This window comes from Psittacula echo (assembly GCF_963264785.1).
Source record: "Psittacula echo genome assembly, chromosome: 6".
In the NCBI taxonomy this organism is placed as follows: Eukaryota; Metazoa; Chordata; class Aves; order Psittaciformes; family Psittacidae; genus Psittacula; species Psittacula echo.
The window spans coordinates 73,354,303-73,374,710 of record NC_137743.1 but is presented as its reverse complement, the minus strand read 5'-3'; the positions used below and the strand labels follow the sequence as shown (position 1 = coordinate 73,374,710).

The 20,408-nt window shown below is 41.4% G+C and overlaps 1 protein-coding gene across 4 annotated transcripts in view; it reads left to right on the top strand.

The window, feature by feature from the left end:
• Nucleotides 1-20,408, top strand: part of NOP58 (NOP58 ribonucleoprotein) — a 47,283-nt gene that overhangs the window by 7,164 nt on the left and 19,711 nt on the right. Inside the window, exons 4-17 of one of the 4 annotated variants that reach the window (XR_013957225.1) lie at nucleotides 73-197; nucleotides 1,223-1,359; nucleotides 2,525-2,589; nucleotides 3,846-3,980; nucleotides 4,519-4,664; nucleotides 5,618-5,744; nucleotides 6,396-6,559; nucleotides 7,292-7,426; nucleotides 8,620-8,681; nucleotides 11,185-11,315; nucleotides 16,397-16,518; nucleotides 18,257-18,395; nucleotides 18,508-18,729; nucleotides 19,296-19,446. Coding sequence is in view for 2 of the 4 variants with exons in the window: in XM_080621468.1 (XP_080477594.1) it covers nucleotides 73-197; nucleotides 1,223-1,359; nucleotides 2,525-2,589; nucleotides 3,846-3,980; nucleotides 4,519-4,664; nucleotides 5,618-5,744; nucleotides 6,396-6,559; nucleotides 7,292-7,426; nucleotides 8,620-8,681; nucleotides 11,185-11,315; nucleotides 16,397-16,518; nucleotides 17,263-17,319 (1,406 nt within the window). In the remaining 2 variants the exon portion in view is untranslated. Of the gene's footprint in view, nucleotides 1-72; nucleotides 198-1,222; nucleotides 1,360-2,524; nucleotides 2,590-3,845; nucleotides 3,981-4,518; nucleotides 4,665-5,617; nucleotides 5,745-6,395; nucleotides 6,560-7,291; nucleotides 7,427-8,619; nucleotides 8,682-11,184; nucleotides 11,316-16,396; nucleotides 16,519-17,262; nucleotides 17,556-18,256; nucleotides 18,396-18,507; nucleotides 18,730-19,295; nucleotides 19,542-20,408 lie in introns of those variants that run through there. The other 3 variants (XR_013957226.1, XM_080621468.1, XM_080621469.1) reach the window with 3 other exon arrangements.

The window sequence follows — 20,408 nt, the reverse complement described above, 5'->3', positions numbered from 1 at the left end:
GTTAGGAGTACTATTTTTACAGGTTTTAGGAGGGGACAGAAACTGCATCTTTGCTCTTTTTGTTTTATACAGCATCCACAGCTCTTGTAGAAGGCAAGCTCAGCAAGAACTTGAAGAAAATTCTGAAGAAGATAGTGGCAAAAGATGCCCACGAACAGTTGGCTGTAGCAGATGCCAAACTTGGAGGTGTCATAAAGGTGATAACTGATTTTGCCATTCTTTCTTGAGTCTTATGCTACTGAAATCTTATAGTCAGGTTCCAGAGATTTTGCAATTATTAGTGATGGGTTATGCTGCCAATGCTGTGTTTGTGGAAGATACCTAATTCTTACGATCAAATGTGTACTGCATGTATACTGAGAAGATGTCATCTTGAGTACACAAGTGGATGAATGATACAGTAGAAGTGCACTGAGGTGTTCAGGTTTGCTTGATTGCTCTTAAATGTTGGTTAGAAACCCAGCAGATTAAAACATTGATTTCGCTAGTGATCCCATCCAGAAAAAGAGGGGGAGAGGAATCAGACAAACCAGCCAGGCAGATATCTTCTTCATCACTAACAGAGACAGCAATAGTGAGGTGATGATTTACTGTCTTGTTGGGAGGGAGTGCATGTTGTCCTGCCCTCCTTGGTCTACAAGCAGTTGTGCACATCCTTCAATCCTTGCCTGCCAGAGGAAGGAATAAGTACAGTAGAGGTAGAATACTTTCTCCAGTGTCTCCTAGGTGTCAAATACCAGGGTTGCACCTCATGTCTGGCTGCTCCATGTTCAGTGATTTTTATTCTGACAGCCTTCTCATGGTGTCTTAGGAGACTGGTGTAGGCACAAAATGAGGAGGATTCAATGTTCAAGTGAATAATACCAAGGACTCTGAACTAACTATTTAGTTTTATTATTTGAAAAAGACCCAAAGCCGCCAACCCTCTACCTCTGAATTTTCTCTGTGTGGCCAAACTGTTTCTAGTAAATTGCAGTATCTTGACTCTTCAGTTCCAGTCTACCTAGAACATTGTTTGTAAATCTCTTCTTCAAACTGGAATTGTTACTGTGTGGGAAGCTGGAGGTGTCGCTACCTTGAGCATCAAAGATGACAAACTGTTGTGTGATCACAGGATTGAAGTGGGAAAATCAGGTATAATGAGATAAGGCTTCTCGAAGAAGGGCTTTAGAGGAATTTCACTGTTGTGCCTGACTTTGGACCATTGATTTCCATCCTGCAGGACAAGTTGAATTTGAGTTGTATACACAGCCCAATGGTTGCAGAGCTGATGAGAGGAATTCGTTCACAGATTGAAGGGCTTATTACAGGCCTCCCTTCTCGGGAGATGGCAGCTATGTGTCTCGGCCTGGCACACAGGTGAGTTTCTAGAACAGCTCTATTTCACTGCATGTTTGCCCTGTTTCTGTGACCTTGGCTATGCTGTGTTGCTTGAAGTGTCCCTAGGTATGTGACATGGTCTCATACTCTTAAGTCAAGACACATTTGTATCTGAAATACTGTTTTATAAAGGAAGGGTTTTCCATTTTGCAGGGAAAGGCTTCATTTTCACTGTAAGTTGGAGTTGATAGCTTTCCTTTGCATGTTATATACTTTAGGATTTGGTTTGAAATGGCTCTGTAGCAGTCAGATGGGTCATTCAAAATTCCATTGCCATCAAAAGACAAGGTGAAGACCATGATTTGCTGATTTATGCCAGCATAAATACCCATATAATACATAATGTAAATGTTAAAGGCAGAGTTTGTCTTCACACCTTGCTATCTCTGCTTTGGTTTAGTGGAGCAGTAGTTACATACAAAGTTGTTGGATCAGCACAGCGCCAAGCATTGATTCATAAGCGTTAATCCATGCTGTGACCTGAGCTTGTCCTGTCCATGAGCCATTGACAAGTTGTAGAACTACTTTGCTATGGCTAATTCCTTAAAAATAGATGTGTGTTTGCTTAGAAGATGGACATTAATAATGAAAAAGGACTTTGAAGATGCAAATCCTCATTGAAATCAAATGTCTTTTACTGTAGCATACTGAGAAATTTTAAATGTACATTAAACAGATGGTAATGGGCTTTCTCAGACAGTGAGAATCTGTTCCAAGAAGTTTACTCTATTGCTTCATATTAGTGTATTTGGTGCTGAGTAGGTACAGTTTTGTGGGTTGCCTCCAGCCGCTGTGGAACTGGAAGTGCTGTTGACAAATGCTTTTTGTGGGGAACTGTGCAGAAAGAAGCCAACAGCCAATTTCCTGCCACAGCACTTGTGTTCAGCCTGCTGCACGTGGTACAGAGAGCCTTAACTTTCCCTTTCACCCTGGTCATGGGATATGTGCATGTACGCATGTTGGAACTGTTGTGAAGCTTGTGTCAGTGTGGCTTCTGGCCACAGCTGGGAGCAGTCAGTGGCATAAAACCGAGCTGTATGAATAAATGTATGAACAGCTATATTCATGGAAAATAGGAACAGGTGGGACATACACTGCAGCAGGATATCAGGATGCTGATGAAACTTTATTTATGTCTCCTCAGCCTTTCCCGATACAAGTTGAAATTCAGCCCAGACAAAGTAGATACCATGATTATCCAGGCAATTTGTAAGTATATTTAGGGCTTAAATTATTAATGGATTTGGCTTTGTATAGCTGACTTCTTACATTGCTTACAGAAAAGTATTGCTATCAATTTCCTTCTAGCATGTTTTAGTAAACTGGGTTTTGATATGTTTCCTTAATACAGTTTTCCACGAGCAGGAAGATTTTTAGGGTGATACAGTAAACTAGCAGCCAGCCATTTATTCTTAGCATAGAGATCAGCTCAAATACAGGTGGTGCTGGTTTGGTCCTCTGAAGGCTTCACTTTCCAACATGCCTCCCTCCTGAGTAACACTGAGAGAGAATGGCCCCACAGGACAGGATTTTCTGATCCTTCATTTTGGTGATATCTTGTGTAGAGGACAATGTATAAATAGCCTCTTATGTTACGTATGTAAAAAACAGTGTGTAATGCTGCATTCCATCTCCTTACTTTCTTAATGGAAAACAGACTGAAATTGTAAATGCAGCTAAGAAAGCTCATTCCTCATCTTTCCCTGAAGATACCCACATCATAATCGGCATGCTTGCTGTGAAGCAGTGGTGAGGAATCCTTGTTTGGAATATTAATTCCCAGACTGTAGTCAATGATGGAACATAGTTAAGCTGAAATTAATGATTTAATTCAGTTCCTTCGTCACTACCACTGAGACAACAGATGGGAATGTTGGTATTGCGTTAGTGGGAAATATGTTAGCCTCAGGGCTTTGTAGCAATGTATGCTGTGGGTGTTGGACTCTTACGTTGCAAATTGGTTGTATCTGGTAAATGGTGAGCCTGTTGGATTTGTGTTGGGTATATTTATTAGAAAGTCAACTAAAGGGCTTAATACAATCTTTTAAATCAAGTTATTGAATGCGGTATCAGGTTTTCAACATTAAAGCATTTTTCCGTAGTTTATTAGATGGCTAAGTTCTACATCAGTGTTGTGTGTAGCTCTTTGGCTGAATGTGAGGAAGGATAACTGGCTGATTCCCTTCCAGGGGAATGTGCTTTGCAGCTGTTAAAGGAGTCTGTCCAAGGCAGTCCCAGTGATGAAACATTCAGTCCACTGTCATGGGAATTCTAATATTTCTATATAATTGTGCCTGGGATTATGCAGTTCTCTGAAAAGCAAAGACTTCTCATGTACTGCAGTCTTTATGGGATAAAGTACTTCAGTTTGTCTCCCTTTATGCTATTTAAATTTGCTGATTTGAGAGTTTTCCATTTTCAGATGACCTTTTTAGAACAAAAAAGTACATTCTTCTTTCTTTTAGCACTTCTTGATGACTTGGACAAAGAACTGAATAACTACATCATGCGCTGTAGGGAATGGTATGGTTGGCACTTCCCTGAACTGGGCAAAATCATCACAGATAACCTAACGTATTGTAAATGTGTACGGAAAGTTGGTGAGTAATAAGGAGGCATGAGCCTGGAGAATGTTGCATGTTAGTATGCAATGCATTAATAGCATTGATTTGTAGACCAGCAACTCATTCATCCAGCTAGTCATGACCCTGTATTTCTTTAATAATGAAACTTGCAGTCCAGGGAGAGACCTATGCTTTTAAGGGAGCTTTTTTCTCCAATTGTAGGAAGAATTACATAGGTTTGGGTAGTGGTAAATGACTGCTTGCTTCCTGGAATTCTTCCTTTGTAAACTTGTGACTGAAGATTTTGCAGCAAGCAGCTACTGAAAAGGTGAAGTGCAGTCTTACAGAGTAAGGGCTTTTTTTTCCAGCTTCAAATTTAATATTTCCAAGCATTCTCATCTAGTATAAACATAAAGTCAGAACACTGACATGTATTTTGGGAGTTTGGAATAGGGTGATGGCAGACTTGACTCCCTGTTTTTATTTTGGCCTTTTATCTTCATCTGTTTGTGCTTTTTTTCTTGTTAGTTCGTGTCGCCCCTAGCACAAACATGCTTTCATCTGTCCCCCACAGGAGACAGAAGCAATTTTGCCTCCTCTGATGTTTCTGACATCCTACCAGAGGAGATTGAAGAGGATGTGAAGGCTGCCGCTGAGATTTCCATGGGGACAGAAGTATCGGAAGAAGATATAAACAACATAATCCATCTCTGTGATCAGGTATGTAGAAATGGGTGAATAGCAATAGGAACTGCACTTCAGCCAGATCAGAGCCTCCTCTACCTAGCAGAGATGTTCCCAGGGCATTGTTAACACACTTGTGATGGCAGTGATGATTCTTATATTGTTGCATTCCTGATGCACAGACATGAGGGTGCACAGTCACTACCTCATCTGAGCCATCTCAGACTGTTGATGTCTACACAAAGTCTTCTGAAAGTGGCAGTCTTGCTTTCGGGGGGAATTGTGTCATCATTGTGCTTTTAAGTCATTGAGATAATGGTGTACTGTATAGCCTCTCTTTAATCTGTCACTTTTGAAACCAGGTGATAAACCCTGGGTTAAAAGTGGAGCGCTGAGGCCTCAAGAAGAATAAAGAGCACTATCATGCTTTCATCTGGTTTCTGTGTGAACTCCCTTTGACTTTAGTTGTGCCAGTCGGATCCCTTTGTGACTTTACCAGGGAGTGGCAGGCTTAGGAGTTCCTGTTCTTGGTCTAGACCAGGCTGCTTTTTTTATGTGCATTCTAATTGTGTGTATTTGTATGGAACGAGTAAAGAGCATTTATCCCATTTCAAGAGAATGGTGGCAAAGATATATGTGAAAACTGAATGTTCCAGGGTTTTGTCCTAAAGAAAATGTCCTCACTAAGTATTTTTGTTCTGCTTCACTGTCTTTGGCATGTTGTCAGCTCCTTTATCAGGAGCTTTGCTGAGAAAATAAGTTGCATAAGAGAATAAGCAATACAGATCCAGTATACTCTGTGGATGAAACCCTGCTCTGGGAGTATGACCTATATAAAGCTTTCTGTAACTCTGGCTCTTGGTTGGCTGTTTGCATTTTGATAGTCTCCTCTGTTGGAATTCCAAGCACTTTCTCATTTCAATATGTTTATATTGATCTTTTCTGGTCAGCTAATGCTGATTCCTGTAACCAAGCTCTGTCTGTGCCAGGTGATTGAAATCTCTGAGTATCGGACACAGCTATATGACTACCTGAAGAACAGGATGATGGCCATTGCTCCTAATCTCACCGTGATGGTGGGCGAGCTGGTTGGAGCAAGACTCATTGCTCATGCAGGTGGGTTACACTGATCACTTAATAAATAAACTAGGTAAAGCTTAGATGACTTCATTAGGGGCTTCACCAAGGAGCTCATCATCTGACAGCATTATGCAATCTTACTGTAAAGAAGGGAAGAAAGCTCTTGAGGAATCCGAGGATGCCAGCATGAGCTTGGTAGTAGTCTGTGATGACAAAGTTCTTAGTTGGCCTGAATTCTTTTTGGAATATGAGGGCAACTTAAGTCACTACCTCTTCTGAGACACTTCCTGAGCCTCCTGCTGATAGTCCAGTCCCTTCCAAGGTAAAATGCCGACAAACTGTCATTGGACTTCTATAGTCAGACCGGCTCAAGGTAGCAGCCTTATTTCAGTTATCTGTGCTGCAGTTCTGTGATGATATGTTCTTGCTGCTAGACTGTCAGGCACTACTCCAGTGGAATATGTTTTATTGAGTCAGCCTTCTTTCCTGTTGCTGAAATCAAACCAAGACAGTTAAAGCATGAAAGGCTGAAATGGCTTACATGTCCTTCAGGAAATGAATGTGAAGCAGCTTTTATAGAAATAGATGGCTCTAAGCTTCCTGCTTTTGAATTGTGCAGGAATCTAGCGTCCTGCTTCTCTAGCTGCTCCTCTGACAAATTACTATTGCTGTGTTGTCTCCTTCTAGGTTCCCTTTTGAATCTGGCAAAACATCCAGCTTCAACAGTTCAGTTACTGGGCGCTGAGAAGGCACTCTTCAGAGCACTGAAGACTAAACGGGACACACCTAAATTTGGCCTTATCTATCATGCTTCCCTAGTGGGACAAACCAATATCAAAAACAAAGGAAAGGTCAGTTGCAGAATTGTTTATCAGCTTGGCTTTTTCCAGAGCATGGATATCTGTTGATGAGATGGCTCGAACTTCAGACTGAGGCTCTTGCTTTACTGTGTTGCTTCATGGTTATGTGGAAAATACCACAAATCTCTGGATGTCATTCATTCCTGTTCAAAAGAGCGAATGGAATTGTCCATCTGAGTAATAACAATGTATTCCTGCAGAGTTATGATGTAACACTGGCTTTCTCAAGGGGTATGTTACTGTTTTCTTCTACAGAATAGTAAGCTAAGCTGTTGCAGATTTTAGTCTTGCTTGAAAATCAGAGTGTTGTATTAAAGCTAGTAACTTTTGTGGCTTGCTTTTAAAGCTTATAAAGACTTTTATAATGCAGGTGGATGCATATGTGTTTGAACTGTGGAGTAAGCTATCCAGCTGGGAATTACACCTCAACCTAACATACACCTCGACCTAAAGGTTGGGGTAAAGTGGGATATGTATAACTAACTTATATTTATTATTTTTCTATTTATCAAGAAATGTTTCCTTCTATTTATCAAGAAAATAAGGTGTTACTTTAACAGCATTTCAGTTTTGAAAGAATGATGTACTAATTGTTTTTTTGGACTAAACGCTGCTAGTAAATGGTTACTTTGTTCTTTTGTTTGTGGATATGGTTTCCAGATCAGAGTGAATCATTGCCTTATGTTTAGTCTTAGCATTTAATGTTCTTTTTGCCTTTTCCAGATTTCTCGAATGCTGGCAGCTAAGACTGCCTTGACTATTCGTTATGATGCCTTGGGAGAGAATACCAGTGCTGAAATGGGAGCCGAGAACAGACTAAAAGTAGAGACAAGGATGAGGCTTTTGGAAGAGAGAGGGGTGAGTCTAGCAGAGGGCTGCATGAAGCTGACATTCTTGTATGGTATGAATTTTCCAATGCGCTGCTGAGTCTTCCTTTCACTCAGTTGTGTAATCTAGTGTCACTCTTATGCTGTAGCTTCTCCCAACCTTGGCTGGAGCAGTAGGGTTTGTAAGCCAGCTGCATCCATTTATTTGTATATCAGCTTTTCTTGTTTACATGCGTATTTTCATTTACATTCTGCTATGTCTCTGTAGATACTTTTATTACCTCACAGCTTCTTTCTCGTCACCTTAGAAGTAAACACATTTAGGTTTTCTCTCCCCTCACATTTTCTGCCATGGTTCCATAAAATCTGAATGCTGGTGATGCTTAGCTACAGGCAGTGCTCCTTAAGACTAAGGCAAGATGTTACTCTGCAAGTTGCTGCATTGCCCTCCCATAACCTAATGCATATCGTGTCTGCACACCTGCTGCTCCACCTCTTGCCATTCGCACACCATGCTGAGAGAACATAGGGTTCACTTTCCTCTTTTAGGTGGCACGCCTGGTGCCATGTGGTCTTGTAAATGATGCCTGGCTTCAGCCTTCCAAGCTAGAAGATCTGATACTAACACTGTAGTACTGACATCACTAGAACAAAAAGCAGAGGAATCCAGAAAATCCTGCCTGCTCCTCCTTGAGCATTTCATGAGAGGTGATACTTCCCATTGAAACACAGTCAGGGAGACATGTTCATACCAAAACACAAACTGATCACCTGAAAAGTACAAGTTTAATTTAAATCCAGTTTGGGGCTTGTATTGTGGTTTTAGGATTGGCTTTATGCCAAGCATAGGGCGATACCTGCCCTGATGTGCAGTTATCGTTTAAAAAAAATGAAGTGTGCACAAATTCAAGCTCATCTTGGGATTTTTAGAGTTGTGATGTTGTAGGTCATGTGCCTGTGCTGTTTGGTCCAGTACTAGATGCCCTTTAATTGAATTGGGCTCTTGAGGAGCAGTATTAGAAAGGCACATGCCTTTCTCACCGCAGTTACTTCCCTGTCTCTATCCTGCTCCTAGGTATAAGACTCATACAGGTACACAAGAGCCTGACTAATAATATATGTCTATCTTTGAATTTTCAGTTCCTTTCAAGAGCTGTAGAACTTGTGTTGGGAATTGTTTTCATTGTGAGTAATTTGTTTTTCACTTCTAATTTTTTCTTGTAGATAAGAAGAATAAGTGGCACTGGAAAAGCCTTGGCCAGGGCAGACAAGTATCAGAACAAGAGGTGAATAGTTTTTCCTTTCAGCTTGGCTGTGTAAAAATAACTCCGTGTTTTTATTTCTGAGAAGCTTTTAGTTTGTGGCCTGTGTTGACTTAAGATCCAGAAAGCATTTTCTGTGCTCTGAAACACATGACAAGTCCCGTTGCTAGTGGGAATTTCTGTTTTCCCACATTTTGCAGTTGTGGTAAAGCCATTGAACTGGAGAAACACTTATGATTTTCTAATAGTAAATTACTGGCATCATCAGATAACAAGTGTGTTTAGATGCTATCAGCATCAGCCCAAAAAGCCGAATAGTTTAGGGAGTTAATATGCAGCAGCTTTATTTAATGCAAATCTGGATAAATTAAATTTGAGAATATCAGAGTTTGAATTAGTTGTTGACATGGAAGCTGTGCTAAAGACCTACTGAGTCATCTTACTCTTAAGAAGAAAAATAATAAAACATTTGTTTTGAGTGAAGCTTCATCTTATTTAGGTCTTGTCTGTAATAAGTATCTTGAGCAATAGATAGGGTCTGTACTCTGGACACTGTTAAAGCAGTTTCTGGTTCCCGAAGCGACAGGGTAGTATTAGTCTGAACTGTGACGTCCGAGTTTTTTGCTTAATTTGGTTTTGGGCTTCTTGCTTTGCTTGTCCTGCTCATTTTGCTGAAGCTTTGGTGTAGAGAGGGCAAGTGCTTGCCAAAACCAGGGCCAGTTTCAGAACTAGGTGCTAGTTCTGAAAAAATAGCACTGTTGCACCCATCTGCAGTCCCCAGGCATCTTTCTCATGCCCAGCTGTAACTTCAGGTTCCATATGCTAAGCATTGTAAAGTGGTGATGGCTGTGGTTTCTGGAGCAGCTTTTGAGAAGAGTGTAAGTGAAGCATCAGGGCATGTAAAGAGGCAGTAGCTTAGGGAGGAGGGTGTTGAGGAGACAACATACATGCTGGTTTTTGACCTCTTGAAATGAGGAGTCATGAATTCCTGCCAGGGCATGTTTCTAGTGTTAGAAGTGCCTTGCGAATGTGTCTAGGCTTGGAGGAGAGACTGAAGATAATTCCTGGCTGTTTGGCTTAGTCTGGCTGTCTGAAAGGGAAGCTAACTCAGTCCCTGTCAAATTGTCCTTGTAGTACAAAAATGGCAGTGCTGCTGCTTTCTGGAGATTGTTTGAAGAGCTAAACTTGTGTTTTAAGGAGATTAGCAAGAATGTCTTAGTCTTGTTTGGAACTATGGATCCTGTATAAATGGATCCTGTATAGCTACTGAAAGTAGTATTTCAGAAGTTAATTGCCAGGTGGTTTTTAGAAATGAGCTTTAAGCGAAGCATTTCAGTATGCTTTCCAGAAAACATCTGAGAAAGTGCCTTTTACCCATCTTTGGCATATTTATTCACTGGGGTTTCATTTATTCAATTATTTATTAACAGCAGTATTTTGACAATGATAAGGAAGCCAGTGGGCTCTTGCTTGGCTTAAACTGAAGCAGGGACTGTTTGCAAAAAGCTGTGTAATCAATATCTGTAAAGCCATGTGCAGTGTTAATACCCATAAGAACAGTTTCTGATACTTAAGGGATGAATTGATGGTACTGTCTGCTAGCATCACTACATGCTTCCCAGTCTAGTCACTAGCCTCAGTTGCTTTTTTAACCTGTGCAAGGTGGCTACTTCAGATTCATACTTCAGAGAAGTTTAGATGCTCAGTATGTGGCTGGGAAGGGAATAGTTCAGGCTTACTGATTTAAAACTCCTTTCTCCTTCAGTAGGAATTCTGTTCTGAATGAGAAAAAAGGTGTTTCATAGCTGTTAGGTAGGGACATAGCTGTCCCTGAAAAGGGCCAGCTGAAGAGCACTGGCCTTCAGGGTGGCTGGTTCTTTGCAGCCTCTAGGGGAGTTGGGACTGAACAGAGGAGCATGTCGTGTTTGAGAAGAGGCAGTTTCAGGCACAGATTAGGTATTTGAATATCCTATAAAGTCAGTGATACAAGTGATACAGAGATGAGCCATAGCATCACCCTGCCTTGTACTTTGTGCCCTGTGAATGTAGGGGTGGAGATTCAGAGCAGAAAATGCAAAAGTAAAGCTATTTCTAATCCTGTATGCATATTACCCTTAGGGTATGCTTATGTCGACTTAAAAAATTGTAGGGGGACCTATGTGTTTTTGACCATACAGCTGTATTAGAAAGGCTTTCAGCAGCAGAGATCAATCTGCTGGGTAATTTAAGTGCTCTGTAGAACCTTGAACAGATACAAACCAGAACCAAACTCTTACTTAACAGGTATCTTCTTTTCAGATCAGTTGTACTTCGTGGGGTATCTCCTCTAGTAATGATTACTGATGAACCATTGATGTATTGGAGAAATGGCCTCACTACCTATAGATTCTTTTTGTTAGCTGAGCAAGATTGATTGGTAGTACGCTCAGGAAGTTGTGTTGGAAAGTTTATGTTCAACGGCAGGGTCTCTTACCTGGGGTCTAGCTCTTCTTTTTGTTACTTAAACTAACTTGTTTTCTCATTACAGTGAAATAAAAGTATTTGACCCATCTGGTGACTCTACACTTCCTGCTGTTTCTAAGAAACGCAAAATTCAGGAGGTAGAACAGGACACAGAGGTTGCTGTGAAAGCAAAGAAGTTCAAACCAGATATGAAAGGTTAGTTCCTGCATGTGTGCTGCTGGTGTGTTACTGTGTATATCATGCAGTGGGACTTAACTTTTACAGCCAGCCTGGTTATTCTTCTTCAGTATGAGTATATAAAAAAGAAAACGGTAATCCTTTGTGGGCTGATACCTTACTGCAGTCATTTTACTTAAAATATCTGATTTTAAACAGTGTAAGCATTGAAGAACATTTGAAAACAAAACCTATTCTTGCAGACTTTCTTGCTCAGCAGTTTCATGTTTAGTGGGCCTCAGAGTCCTGAATTAAAAAACCCCATACACTTCTCTGTAAAACTTGCCCAATTTTCTTTGAAGAATACTGGTTTATTCTGTATAGAAATGTTTTCTGGCATGTTTCAACATACAAACATTGAATGTCAGAATTGGATGTGAAATGACGCTTGGAAATTTCAGTCTGGATTTACACAGCACACGAACAATTGTTATTCTGTGGAAAGCTAAAACTGAACTATGGCCACAGTTGTTCCTTCTGTCTGTGATAAGTTACTGTGTGGAGAAAGGTTCTGGACTGTGACTTATAATCTGGTTTTATACTATGCCTGATTTTAAGGAACATTCTCTCCAGAGTGCACTCAGCGCCTCTAAGTGGCTGGCCTAGTACTTCCTATGATAGTGGAGTACACAGTGTGTAGCTTGGGGGAGGTGGGAGATCACTTCTGTGAGACCCTGAGCCAGATCTGGGGGTGAGCTACTCCCAGCTACCTGTGTCGGTTGTAGGTAGAGGGCTGTTGGAGTCTCACTTTTCTGCCCTTCTCTGTGCTGCTGTGTTCTAGAGTGTCATAGAATAGTTAGGGTTGGAAAGGACCTTAAGATCATCTAGTTCAACACCCCCCGCCATAGGCAGGGACACCTCACACTAAACCATGCCACCCAAGGCTCTGTCCAAACTGGCTTTGAACACCGCCAGGGATGGAGCATTCACAACTTCCTTGGGCAACCCATTCCAGTGCCTCACCACCCTCACAGTAAAGAACTTCCTCCTTATATCTAACCTACATCAAAGCGTAGTTATGCTGATTATGCACCTCTTCATGCTCAGCTGATGCTGAGGTGTGATCTTTCCAAACACTGGTTCCATGGTGTCTGTATACATGATGGAGCAACTTGTAGCTGCTCCATCATCAGCTGAATATAGCTGAGAATTAAACTGGAGGGAAAATCCTTTGTGCTATGAAGCTAAGATCTGTGCCCCAGTTTGTTCTCTTGTACTTGTCATAATGAGATGGGGACATAAGAGTACTTTGGAGGCTTGAACTTTGCCTGTTTGCTTTTTGGAGAATGTGGGTGTTCTCAAAGCCACTGCTTTTGATAATCTTTTGAACTGACTTCCCTTACTATAGTTTCAGAATTGTCCCCTTGGGCTTCCATTGCATTATCAAAGCAAGTGTGTTGACATCATGGGCATGAGCTCCTCACAGGTGAAATATTGCACTGATCACCATCCTATCTCTTACAGAGTGAGGTGGATATTTTTGTTTATAGATCTGTTTTTCAACCACCTTGTGCTTGCTTCTCTTGCTTTATTGAGCATTGATACCTCCTGGTTTAGGGGTTGGGTGGAGCTTAGCAGGTATCCTTGAGGTACCAGAAATTATTTGAGCATTAGACTCTGTTCGTGTCAACTGCGTCCTTTTATTTGGATACTTGGGCATTAGAACTGTGCCAGTTGCTTCTGACTATGGAAGAAGTGTTTTCAGAGACCTACTTATCTCCTATCACCTGTATGCAGAACTAATCCCTTCAGCCTGTCCTACTGTACCCTTTAAAATGGCACTACCCCTAAGTTTGCAAATTCTTGTATGTGGCCACCCAGCAAAGTGCATGGATTTCACCTGCTATACAGACCGTATGGGTTGTTCTTTACTAGTATGGTTTGTATGACTGTGCAGTGCGCTGGAGGGGATGTGGTGTGGTGGTGGTCTGAAAAGTTTGAGTGGTTCAGTAGGTTCCATAATAACACAGAAGAGTGCAGAGGAAGTCCCAGCATTAAGATTTGTGTTGCGTGTCACTTGAGTATGCATGAGCCTTTAATTCCTGGTGTTCTTGGCTCTATACTTTTCGGTGCAATGCTCTATTAAGCTTTTCCCTGGTCAGAGATTTCACATCCAGACATAATGTTGTGAAAGAAGTCTCTGCTCCCTCCTACCCCATGCTGTTTGTGCAGCTGTATGATAAATGGGGGTTGTGGAAAAGCAGTCCAGAAAGAAGGAAAAAAAAAAAAAAAAAAGAATTCTTTAGCCAGATCAATTTGGATCCCTTTTGTGTTACAAGAGGAAGGTAAGGGACAGGAGTAAGCTGGGAAGCTGCCACTGAGAAGTGATTTGTCAAGCTATTGCTTTAATATTTGTTGTAAAGCGGGGCAATGTTTTGAATTGTGCTAGCCTGAAATGTAGATGTTACTGTAGGATGAGATGTGTAACATTTTCTTTACTCCCAGGTTGGGGTGCATGCATGGCAGTACTTTGGGTAGGAAAATGATAAGGCATGACTTCAAACCACTTTAGCTTTTTACACCTAAAAAGAAGCAGAGTGGAAGGGTAGTGCCTGAAACAAGTTGTAATCCACTTACGGAGTTGTCTGTCAAAACCCGTTTTGATGGTGGGGGAAGAGAAATAGGACAGGTATTTTTGTGACTGCAGTCTTTGAAGCTGACTGTGATTAGACAGAATGCATGCCACCAAAAGGGCTAGCCAGTGCCCGCAGTGAAGCATTCAGCTTGCATTTAAGCATCAGGATATAGTAGCAGCTAGTCACTTGAGAAAGTCTCTCTTGAAAAGAGAAATACCATCTTAAATGAATAGAGTGAACCCTGCAAGACACAAAGCCTTAATGACAGCAACATCACGACATGGCGTCTTTATTGACAAGCAGTGTGACTTGATTCTGTGCGTGCAGTGCATCGTCCAGAGGAGGGGAGAGTACATGAGGCTAGTGTGGAAAAGCTTACAGAAAACTGGTAGAAAATGGGTGTGTGGAACCTGCTGGTGATCTCCAGCACTGCACGGGGCCATCACTCAAGCTGCTTCTGTTGGTGCTCCTTTCTGTGCCTCAGTGCATGATGGTAAGAGCTGTTGTCTTTCTTGTCAGCTGCTGTGTATCACAAAGAAACCCCACTGGGCTAGAGTGACTTAGAAGTGTTGCACCCAGGGGGAAAAGACCAGCACCCCTGGAGCCTTTGTCCTCATTCTGCCTATGTACAAATATGTGAAGCTTTGTGATGAGCTTTGCTGGAAAGCAGCAACTGAAATCTGCAGGAAGGCATCTGCTACTGGCTGTGAGAAGTGACAGTGCCTGTGAGTGACTGCAAAGTGCATCATCTGCGGCTGTAAATTGTGACAGGTTCCACTGCCTGGTGTGTCAGACTTGATGACATGTAGAGTTATAACAAGAAGTTATTTTCAAGGTTACCACCCAGCACTTTGCTTGAAACACACATCTTACCAATCCAGCTGAGTGAAAATATATCACATAGCACAATACAATGCGTGTGCTCCTGTGGTATCTTATGGCTTTAATGTAGTTTATTTTTCAGCTACTTTTTATTTTCCTGTGTCATATGTAGGGAGGGGAGGATACTTTCTTCTACAGGCGTTTTGAATGCCTTTGCTTGCACGCTGTTCGCTGTGAATGATGTGTATGGCAGAATCCACTTAGAATTATATTTGCCAGTTCCTTTATGTGGAATACTGTGCCGTTTTGCTTCTGGCATGGTTTTTTAATGTCAGAAAGCTGCCTGTGTTAGCTGGCTGTGTTTTCCTGTAGACATGTCTAGAAATTTTTTATCCTGAAGCCAGTTTTTTTTGTCTGAAGCTTATGTTAGAGGCAAAGATTGAAGTGCATTTTTTTCGACTCATATAATCCTGCAGCTGCCTCAAGGAACTCCACTTGTGACAAAGTACAATCAAGATGTTAGGAGGTTGTGTGGTTGGGGGTGTGTATAATTGCAGTGGCTTTGTTTGTGTTCTTTTTGTAAGTGGTGAGTGAGCGTGCTTCAGAATTGACTTGACTCAGTTTTTTGGGGAGAGTACAGTGAGAAAACTACTTCTGGAGCACACACCACAAACACAGCATCTTGGTTTTGTAGCTACTGAAGGACACTGGTTGCTATGTCATGAACTCACTCATGAGTACTACATGCTGAGAAACCTGGTATCCAGCACTGACTCAGCTGTGCAAATAACTTTAACTTGGGCATGCTCCAGTAACAGCCTGGCTACTGCATAGGCTGTCAGCTTGGTAATCATTTCTGCTTGGTTTCATTACCTAGAGATTCCTAAGACTGTGGTGTGTATTCTAGAAAATGAGTGGTAAATCGTAGTGCCTTTAGCACTGTAATCAGATAGCCCAGCTGGAGACAAATAGTTCTGAAAAATAAGACTGCATTAGTAAATCTTTCCTTGGGTTAATGTTCCTCTTGGCTTATATGAATAATTCAATTCCTGTCTTCCAGGACAGGAAAGAGTTTCTGCTTTTGCATTAGATGCTTTATGTTTGCTCAGCATTAAGAGATCTTTGTGTTTGCCAGTCTAAACAGTAAAGAAAAATGCCCTGCTTATTAGCCCATTTCCAACATCAAGATAGGGAAATAAGTTGTGAACAAATACTGCTGGCTGAGCATACTTCTAATGTGGGTTTTTGAGTCCTTCCACTGCTCTTGTGATGCTGGTGAAAATACTTGCCAAACTGTGGACAATCTCTTTTCAGATAGAGCACTAAATGTAATTTGACAGACAAATGAAAACATGCAAGCTTGTTTTAAACTTTTGACAGCAGCATATAGGAGTGGTGTTTGTACCAGGAGATGTGAATAGTGCTGTCTGAACATTGTCACTTGTGTCTTAGGTAGTTACACGTTTTGATTATAGCAGGGAGTGGTCATGCAGGAAAGGGCAAAGAGGAGGGAAAGCAGTTGTGTAGAGATGTAAAGATGGGGCAGTGTGTGTTCAGTATTTTGCCTTCTTACTGTCATCACTGCATCTTCTCACATTTTGCCTTTTACCACTGTTAATAACTGACAGTCTGCGTTTAATTTTTCTTCCTTCTGTGGGACAGAAGAGAGAACAGTAGAAGATGGTGAACCTGTCAAAAAGAAGAAAAAGAAAAAGGATAAGGAGAAGCAAGCTGAAGAGGAGGAGGTACTGAATGAGGAGCACCCCACCAGCCCCATGGTTGAGGTAAGGCAGAATTGCACAGCTGCCTGATCCCTTATGGGAATTGATTATCCCCAGAACATGGAGGGGGCGGGGGGGTAAAATGTTTTTATCTGTATAACCCATGGTATGCAAGGACAGTTTTAATCTAGTAACTATTTCATGATACCCATCGTTGTAACGTCTGGAAGATTTGCGTTATGAAATAAGGTCTGGGAAATTTGTGACTAATGCCTCCATGTTTCCCCTCCTTTCCTTTACTCGCCCCCAGCTTTAGTCTGCTCTCTTTCTACACTTTTTCTCCTCGGGAGGGTGTCCCCTGGTGCTGATCCACAGGCATCTGTCTGGTGTTCAGGTCTTGCAGTGGGCAGAGGATGTACTTGATGAATTCATGAAGCATCATTTCGTGACTTCTAGGAACAGCAGAGTGGATGGGGCCAAGCCAAACTGGTTGCTCAGTTTTGAAATCCTGTTCTTAACATGGGGTTTAATTTTCTCCCCATGGTTTAGCACAGCTATGCTGCCTGGCTGCAGTGCTGAGCTGCCAGCAGTGTAGCAGAGAGCACAGCTGCCCTTGACCCCTGGCCCCACTGTGCTGTAAACATCAAGTGCATGTAGCAATAGAGGAAAGGGGACATCTCTTGGGTTGTGCTTTGCTGAGTATGGCAGCTACTGTGATGCTTTGAGTGTGAGCTCTGTTGCCTAGCTACATGTGTTGCTTTGCTTTTCCGTTATGCTTTGTTCATAGCAACATTTGTTTGTTTGCAGAATACAGAGAAAAAGAAGAAGAAAAAGAAGAAAATGAAAGACGAGGATGCTGACTGATGAGGAGCAGGGAGGAACATTGACCCTTGGATAGTTGATTCAGAGTAGCATTTTGTGACAATTTCTTTAGCTTCTTGCGGAAAACTAACTTTGCTGTGTTGCAAGAAGGCAGTGAGATGGATTGGATAGCCATCTTGTGCCCTGGAACAGGATACCCTGGTATTTCTGCTACTTAGGAGGATGGCTGTTTTTATTTTGCGGTTTCCTCTGTTGAAAAGCTCACTCCTCGCTTCATATGCAGTTTCCACTGATAAGGAATAAAAACATTTTTATTGAGATTTTATGTCTTTGTCTTGTTTGTTGGTTTTCTAACCATTGTCAGGAGTATTTCTAAGATTTATTGTTTTAAATGAATATTAAGTGAAGAAAAATCCTAAATGTGAAAATGTTCTGTTCTCTTTAGAATTCTCTAAAGTATTCAAAGGTTGGAATATGCTAAAGTTCTGCATAAAATTGGTACAAATATCTCTGCATCATCTACAAATATCAACGCATCAAACATGCACTGAACAGCTGAGCTGCATTACTGAGCCTGCATTGTAGTTCTCCCAGGAAAGGCTTTTATAATCATTTTTTCAAACAGAATTTGGTTTTGCTGTGCTGACTGACAAGATTCAGGTCCGGGTTTAGAACTAACATCAGTTGGCTTCCAAATTCCTTCCATGGTGATAGTGGCAACTTCCTTCACTTGATTCAAAAATAGTTAAAAATGCCCAGGGCAAAGTGACTTCTTTAATTATCTGATAATGAAGATGAGAAGGCAACTCTGTTTATTGCATTTGCCACTTCTGCCATTCTCTGCAGGGGATACACGTGCGCTGAAGTAGCATCGTATAATCAAGATGCTAAAGTGCTTCAAGCTTTATTGTGGAAAAGGAAACCATTTTTGACTATGCTTATCGCTCACTATTAATGCATAAATGTATTCTTTTTCTAGGTGTGGTGGTAAACTATTACCTGAACAAAGTGGCACTGTCCTCATCTGGATAACATTTGGTAACTGCGGCCAATGTAGCTGGTGCTTTGGTGTGGAATACAGTTTATTGACCAGCTCTGTGGCTTACTTACCTGTTAGCGTAAGTGGACATACCAAATCCCTAACAAAATTGGTAACATGTTTATTGATGCAGTTCTACCAGTATCAAGAACATGAACTGCATGGTGTTTTGTTTGTTTGTTTCCCCTCAGGAAGGTTGCAGTGAGTTTAACAGCTATAATTGAGAGGTCGGTCAAGGAGTATCATGAAACAGCTTATTGGGACTGTGCTGCCGTATTGCAACCATCTCTTGTCCTAAGTGCTATGGATCCTTCTGTTGCGCTGTCTGCAGTCACCGGTTGTTTATGATGCAGAGTTCTGGATTGCCTGGGATTACTGAGACCTTTCCAGTTCATGTGCTTTTTGCTAGACAAGTAAGATGAATTTAAGCTGAAATGTTTAAGTAGACAGCAAAGGTATTAGAAATTATTCTTAATGAGATTGAAGACTTGGTTATTAATGTCTCTAGTTTTTTATTGTAAACACATTTTCAAGCAGAAATCCATATAGACATGAAAGTTCAGTTTCCCCTGAACTATTAATGTATTTGTTTCCTCCGAAGTATCTGATAAATTTACAGATGTGCTGCTCAGAAAATGTGCTATATAATTTGCCCTAATCAGAAAATTTGTATGAGCATCGGTTGCTTAGCAAGTCTAATCAGTGGGATCGAAATGGAGGCAAATTATCTTTTGCTTATTCCTTCAATAACACAGGAATGAGATTCACCTCTTACATAGCACATTTTAGTGGTTTATGATTGCAAGCCAATGTCCAGTGCAGACCAGTTTCTATCTTGCAAGGCAGCCCGTTGGAGCTTGGTCATGAAGCAGCATGTTTTTGCCTCTCCTCCTGCTCTGGTGTTGGGAGCATTGATTTAAATATCAAATTAACTGGAACTTCTACTTTATTCTCTTTTAACACTTCTGAAATGCTGTAGGTGCTTGGGTTTGCTGAATGAAACTCCTTTGAAGAAAAAACCCACAATATGTGTGACCCAGAAATACTGGGTGGAGAAAAGGATGCAAGTTTTAAGCTTTTTAGTTCTGGATAGACCATGCAATTAACCTGCCACCGCTTCTGTTAAGCAGGTAAGGAAGTACTCCAGGTGCTGGCTTGAACTATTAAACTCCTCATCTTCAAAACAATAAGCTGCATATCCCAAAGGGCTCCTGCTGAAACATTGGTAAGTACGTTCAACTTGAGTGCTAACTATGATCAGTGATAATAAACAGTGGTGATAGACCGCAGTGAGCCAGGGTCACCGCATTTCAAGTTGCTTATCAGTTCAAGCAGATAAGACTGGTTTGCTTGCTCATGGTTTTCCACAAAGGTCTGGGCATTTGTGTACAATCTTGCACCTATAATAATAAAACCTACAGGTATAGTTGGGTAATACTAGAACCTCTTTGCACAGAGAGGTGGTGGTTCTTACCCAAGAAGTGGGACAGGCCTTTAATTGGGACTTGAGCCTTTTGCTCTTTTTGCTGTAGTTTAAATCCTGAAGCTTGCACAGTTTTTCTTGTAAGAAATACTTATGCAACAAGGCATTTATGTAGAGTTTGTAGTGTTGGTCACTAATCTTTGTGAGGGAGTTGATCCATCCAAAAATGGGTCTCCTGTTTTGTCTGCTGATAAAGCAAAACTAAACAAAAATTCCAAAACTAGTGCTTTTAACTAATGATTAAGGGTACGTGCTTTGAGTTACTTGAATACAGAAAGAACAGATAGCCAGACTGATGGCACTTCAAGCAAAACAGTGAGTTCTATGAACAGAAGAATCTAAACCAGAATCAGTGTGGGTTAGTAGGGCTAATCCTGTAACAGGGTGAATGAAGGTGTTTCAAATGGATGGTTGGCAGTTTGAAAGCATTTTGCACAGGTTCCATGGGCACTTAACCCCTCTGTCCCCAGGTCCTGCCATCCACATGGGCTGTGCTCAGTCTGCTTTTGAAAGCCTAGTCCCATGTTGATCTGGAGCTGGAGGAGGACAGCCTTCCTTCACAGCCCATGGTAGTGCCTAATCGGCAGCCAACAGTCCATTTGGCTGTGC